The following is a 6,579-nucleotide window of genomic DNA, read 5'->3' on the forward strand; positions in this document are numbered from 1 at the left end:
AATTATTTTATTAATTAATAATTATTTTAGTTTGTATTAACCGTAATAAGTTATTTTAAGAAACATGTGAAAGGTTTGGAACAATATCGTGATATGCCAAAATTTTACCAAAGAGGACATTTCCAAATTCCATGGATCCAAATCTTTCTTTGTATCATTTCTAGAGAGTTAGGTTCCATGCAGTTTCTGAAACTTACAATAAATGTGAGTACAGTACACCGAAACATGTTATTCGGTACATGGAAATTAGTAGTGTTCATAAAATCGCACTCCTGTGCAATTCGACATTCATGACCCAAAATCTACATACAAATTAGAGTAACAATTAAAAAACCATGTGTTACTGTCTTGAATGTGTTTGCGATTTTGCGCATACTACAAAATTTACATTAAAAAAAAGATGTCTCAGGCATATGTAAGAAACTTTAAATTTTAGGGTTTTTGACATTCTTAAGTTTGGGTTATTGTCGAGGTTTACTATGACGGTTTAATTTCCCATCCATTCAGTGAAAGTTCGCACAAACACTTTCTTACGTAGGTTTACTCAGTGTTAGTCGAGTCGTATTTACTAAAATATTCTCTTTCTAGCGAAATGAATAAGAATTATTTACTAATAGCATACTAACTAACGGGTGGATAATAATTACCAAGAGTGATTTAATAAGAACTGAAAATATTATATAAAATCATTCTTTAATATGTGTTGCTGCATCTTCTTCAAGCCGTAATATACTTTTGTATAGCGCAAAAAGAACGGACCATCCTAAATAACCATTGATTAAATGATCGGATCTTCACGTTTTAGAGCTTAATCTTAATAGTTCGAGGAGGTTACCTGAAATATGCTAATTAATTAGTGCCGACGATTTTTATAAGTTACAAAATCAGAACGTTCATCCACAAAAAGTTCTTTTTGTGGATGAACATACTTTTTTTCGACGCATTTGGATATCTGACCACAAAATACAGATAGGCACAATCTGGGAAATACGACCCTAATAGTTTGATCAGAACCTCCTCCTTTCTTCTTTCTCCTTTAGACTACTCCTTTTATCCTTGGTGAAGATCCGATCGTTAGATTAAAAGTTATTCAGGGTGATCCGTTTATAATTTTCGCACCTAACATAGCTTTACATGTATCACACACAACTTTCAACTTCTTTAACTTTAACGTTGAAGGCATCTAAATGATTTCAACTCCCTTAGCCCTTTAGCACCGATTGTCACAAATACGTACGTGCCATCATAAAACCGTATCAACCAGGGTAAAAAGATAAAACTGGTAATCAAAGTAGTTCTTTAGCAGTTTATTTGTGGGCGGGGTTATAATTGTTTGATTTATTTAATTCACCATTACTTTAGTTCAAAATAAAATTATTTAGTTATACTTAGAACTAACATTGATTATATATATATGATTAAACTAACAATTATTAAAGTAAAAGCAAAGTAAGTCTATCAAAATAGCAACGCCAACATTTAAGCTACCGTTTTTTATTTATTTACATCCTGATTCTGATTTTATACGAATGCTTTTACGAATCACCCGCCCACAAGGGGTTAAGTTTGTTCTACTTCTGAATTCGGGGTTAGTGGCACCATACTTTTTGTACAAGGTTTTTGAAGATAAATTTAACCCTTTCAATACGGCGAAAAATCAGCAGGGGTGAAAGCGAGACGGAAAAGAGGAAAGGCTGGTAGTAAAACCATTTCAGTTATAGCTAGTTTTGGGGAGGAGTTTACTTATTCTTTTTTTAAATTTTTCAACAATATCTGCTTTATCTCGGAAAAGAAGCAGTTTTATATATAGGCCAGAATTATATAAGAAATCTTGATAGTTACAGATATTTCATTTTTTTTGAAAAAAATGCTGGGAATGAAATGTTTAACGTACTAGGTTTTTCTCTTTTCCGTCTTGCTATATAAGGGCTTTCACCCATGGACTGGGATAGCACACGTCCCGTCCGGTGCGAAAGGGCTAAGAGAGTACCGAAGCATAACTGCAAAAATTGTATTGATATATTTACAGTAGAAAATAAAAAATGCGACATACGAAATAGAATGCAATTCACGTGACCTTTTGTTGAAGCTATGAAAACTATTAGACGCGCACACTAATAGCTGTATTCAGTTGCAACTACTTGGCTCCGTGGATAATGAAAATTTATGTTAATCTAAATGAAAGGCTGTGTTTAATTGTGAAATGTGTTAATGTGTGAAAGGCTGATTCTCCAAACTTACTTTGTACTCATTGCGAATCATTTGTGACGAATTCACTGGACATTCATTTACAGTATTGTTTTTAAATATCTCGTCTGCATGATTGACCATTGCCACGATCGATATGCTGACCGCGGCTCGTATTATATAGACAATGATTGAGCCCATCAGTGTAAGAAAAACAAATACATATCGTTTTGGCAAATAGAAATCCATGCATCCTGAAATTATAACATCAAATTATTGGTTGCGAAAATGCATCTGCATAAAAATCTAAAACAAATTGCATTATTATAGCCTATCAAATAGATTTTAGAGATATTTATAAAAATTTTCCAGTAGGCGGAGCAGTTGGCATCCCTGACTTTATTATAGTTAACCCTTTAATGGGATATCTATTTTCAGTAAAGTATTTTTTGGAATTGAAGTTGTTTTAAGAATAGTAATTGATATAAGAAAAAAAAACTCATTTAGTTTAGAAAAATGCCATTTTCTTGGTGGTAAATATATTTAACACAACCTATTAGGAATGTATTGACTTTTATTTTTCTTTATTCATAAAATAAATTTTATAAATGCTACAAACCTCAAAAGGAATTATGCATTTTATATACATACTTGCCAACTTTCAATCCCTTCCATTATGATTTTTCCCAGTGGTAGTAAAATAGAATAAAAATTTCAATTGCAAGCAAAAAAATACGTTGTATTTGAAAGAACATCAGCTGACAACCATGATAGTAACGCATATTATTATATATGCTGAATTTTTTTGAGAATAGTGGTGATCAAAATCATTTAAAAATTAAGTTTAAAGAAGAAAATATAGTATATATTTACTACCACTTTAAATATAAAAATGAAATTTTACGCCAAATGCGTAAAAGTTGGCAGGTATGTATATATTTTATACTTTTTCTTAAACTACCAAATTGTTACCAATTTTATTCAAACGCACTCCAAGAAAGTTATTAACAAATGGAAACCTAAATTAAAAGTGGTAAAAAAGCGGTGGGAAGTATACTTCCCACGGCCTTCGACAGGGTTAACTCGTGGTGACACTTATAACGAGTGGGCGTAATTCACATAATTCTACAATTTTTTACTATTAAATTTGCTACTAATTTATTAAAAGTTTTGCAGTTCGCACTCTTGAATTAAGCGTAATAACGAATAAAATTAATAAAGGGGAAAATACTTTAATTGTTGACAAAAATTAACATTTCTTTCTCTTTTTTGAATACACTCATAACACGTGATTCAGTCATTTTTTAGAGTCATTTTTCTGATACGATCATTCCGATAACATCGCATATTCAGGATGTGTGGAGTCATTTTGAGAGTTTTTTGTCTTTTTTTTTTCACTTTAACTAATGTTCTTTTAAATAAAGGTAAAATAATTTATTAATGATTGGTGAAAACGTTAGAGTAAATCATTAAAGTGTAATAAATAAACAATTAAATAAAATAAACTCAGATAAAGAAGCGAGGATGTTCTTTTTTTGTTGCTTCAAAACGATGATAATATTTTATTTCAATTCCAAATAATATCTCATTACAATTTGAAAAACATACGTACGGAATGGAATAACAGCAAATGATGTAGTGTGGGTATCCCGATCCTGATTGATTGCTGAAGCGTGGCATTTGTTTACGTTAACAACTTTTCTTTCCATTCTATTTCGAGTAAGTCAAACCCATCACTAAAGTGTAACATTCTTTTATTCCAGCTTAAAGATTTCCAATTCTCCAATTTTTTTATTTCACACAAAGACAGGTGTGAAGACCCGTAAAACCTAAACTAATTATGCATCGAAGTTGCCAGGTGCACAAAACAAAAATATATCACGCTTTTAATAAAATACACGAACAAATAATAAATCAAAGTTAAGTAAAAGACGTAGACGTGAAAGAATTATATTTCGACAAAATTCGGTGTGCGAAACGGTGCGATCCGATGCTTTATTTTTAATTTGAAATCACTAAAAAAAAGTGATCTTTGACACCACTTTTTACTTTTTTATGAATTATTCACGCTATTCATTCTAAAATTTAAATAAAAAAACTTACTGAATCATTAAAGTAATACATATGAGCATATTATGATGTTGAAAGAATCTTTATTGAAAATTAAAATTAGAAAATGACATTTAAATATTGTTAACTATGAATGTATTTCATTAATAGTGTGATTTGTGTGGAGATAATTTGTGCTGAAACTTTAACACGTCATTTTGCTCATAAAAGATCGTTTGTGCTGAAATAATAGGTTCCACGTGTGTGGGTATCCGTGATGTTCTTCTTTTTGAAGTTCAAGTACCCAATCAACCCAGATCTCCCCCCTCCTTCTTAACTGCATGTTGACAAAGACATGAAGATGTTAGCCATAGCAAGATAGTCCATAAATAATATTTGCCATCAAAATTTATAAATTGAGACATATTTTAATTTTCATCAAAGTCATTTTTTTTCAAGATTTTTATAATACTAAGAAGTTTCGCTCCCCCCCCCCTGCTCACTCCGTACATCAATCCTCGTAACAGCCTTACATTCATCTCATTTTTTCCCTTAAAAGTTTATACTTTTCAAAAGAAAATAAAAGGTCATTTTGGTGAATGATGCCTGATAAAAAGAGTTATTATCACTGGAGGCACAGAATTTTATTTTTGTATTATTTATTTAATTTTATTTATTTATTTATTTATTTATTTATTTATTGTAATGGTTCGTAGATATTTTCTCTTATCTGATTACAAACCTGCAATCGGTATCTCCTGACAAGCTACAATTTTCGAACAATTCAATTCTATAGAACCAAATAGGATTATTTTTTTAAATTCCCTGGCGTGAGTATTGAGTGTCCCCACTTCTCTGCTACGTAGAGAGTGCCTTAAGGAAGTCGATAATAAATTTCAGTTTCTATTTCTCAGCTTCAGTTTCTAAGATTATATATTTTTTCTTTAGGTGTTATTTTTAAAAGAGCAAACACGTCTATATGCACGTATAAGGACCTATACGTTCTTTATAAACTTATATATTTAAAGTAAAAAGTAAACTAAACTAAAAATATCATTTCGAAAATTTTTTTATAGCTTACAGAACAAAACGTGTACAAATGTAACAATAAATTAGCTGCATAGTGTAATCAATTGGAAGTAAAATTATTATTTTTATATTTTCAGAACTTAAACACATCACACAATTATCATGCACTTATGTATGTGCTTAATTTTCCAAATTTTTGATTTTTCACATTTATACATCTTTAATTTTTCAATTATTACCTATTTAATTAATAAATACAAAAATGTAACATAAGAGCTTAAGCTTTACTCTCACTTTAATCATCAGTACTAATTCACCCGCAGAATATTGAAGATTTGCCAGCTATGAATTAGTTAATTAAAAATGATTTATTATTTTCGGTTTAGAGCCTTACAGTTGTAAACTCAATAGTATCACTTATATACTCAATTCAATAGTAAGTATATAAATAAAAAAAAAATGAAATAAGGAAATACTTTTTGTAAATTAACATTGCATACACAATTAATAAATTAACAATGTTGATAATTTACATTTTAACTCTTGCACAAGCTATAAAACTATATAAAGTCTGTGTAGAATTTTTTTCAATTGCGATTTTGTATTTACATCTATACAAAATAACATCTATACAAACAACACCACCACCCCATCTATACAAACATTTATATAAACCATAATTACAAAATTTTTTTTATATGAACTGTGCTTGAAACATATTCAAATAAATTAATTAATAGAGAAACCTCAACTGTAGGTTTATGTAAAAGTTTTTTAAGAATTTAAATGTATGGAGTTTTATATCCGATTATAAGCTTCTTATAAACATCAGTTACTAATGAATAAATAAATAAAGAGAATAAAAAATTAAATATTTTTTTTTTAAATTTTGATTCATTATTATATTTAAAAAGAAATAAATGAAGTTCTTTACCTCGTAGTTTAAAAACCCCAGGTAAACTCGTTGTTTCTTCAATCATTTCGTATTTGTTTGTTAGGCGGAGAGAAAAACAACTTTTGAATTACGCTGTTTTCATTCAATGATTATAATCGATCATTTGAATCAAATATGATTAAGCACTTCTTCAAGGACTCAATGAAAATTATTCATTTGTGTTATTCAAAAGTGGTTTGGTCTATTTTTGTTTGGAGATGGAACACGAAAGGAATGATTTTCTCGTGGCGGAACCTCTGGCGCAATGAGCACATTTCATTCGCAATGTGAGCATGTTAATAACGAGAGACCATTAGTTATTTTTAAAATGTGTAATGGCTCTAAGATAGAATCGCGGTGACTCAGGGGATAGAGCGTTC

At 29.8% G+C, this 6,579-nt stretch overlaps 1 protein-coding gene across 1 annotated transcript in view; it reads right to left on the reverse strand.

Annotated features, from left to right (window-relative positions):
* LOC110282098 (putative inorganic phosphate cotransporter) overlaps nucleotides 1-6,344 on the reverse strand; it is a 33,234-nt gene extending 26,890 nt beyond the window's left edge. Inside the window, exons 1-2 of the mRNA XM_071186065.2 lie at nucleotides 6,200-6,344; nucleotides 2,242-2,441 (exon numbers count right to left, since the gene is read on the reverse strand). Coding sequence (XP_071042166.2) covers nucleotides 2,242-2,441; nucleotides 6,200-6,245 — 246 coding nt within the window. The 5' untranslated portion in view covers nucleotides 6,246-6,344. The remainder of the gene's footprint in view (nucleotides 1-2,241; nucleotides 2,442-6,199) is intronic.
* Between the last annotated feature and the right edge of the window lie 235 nt (nucleotides 6,345-6,579).

This window comes from Parasteatoda tepidariorum, chromosome 4 (genome assembly GCF_982258835.1).
Source record: "Parasteatoda tepidariorum strain Cologne lab strain chromosome 4, Ptep-v5.0, whole genome shotgun sequence".
In the NCBI taxonomy this organism is placed as follows: Eukaryota; Metazoa; Arthropoda; class Arachnida; order Araneae; family Theridiidae; genus Parasteatoda; species Parasteatoda tepidariorum.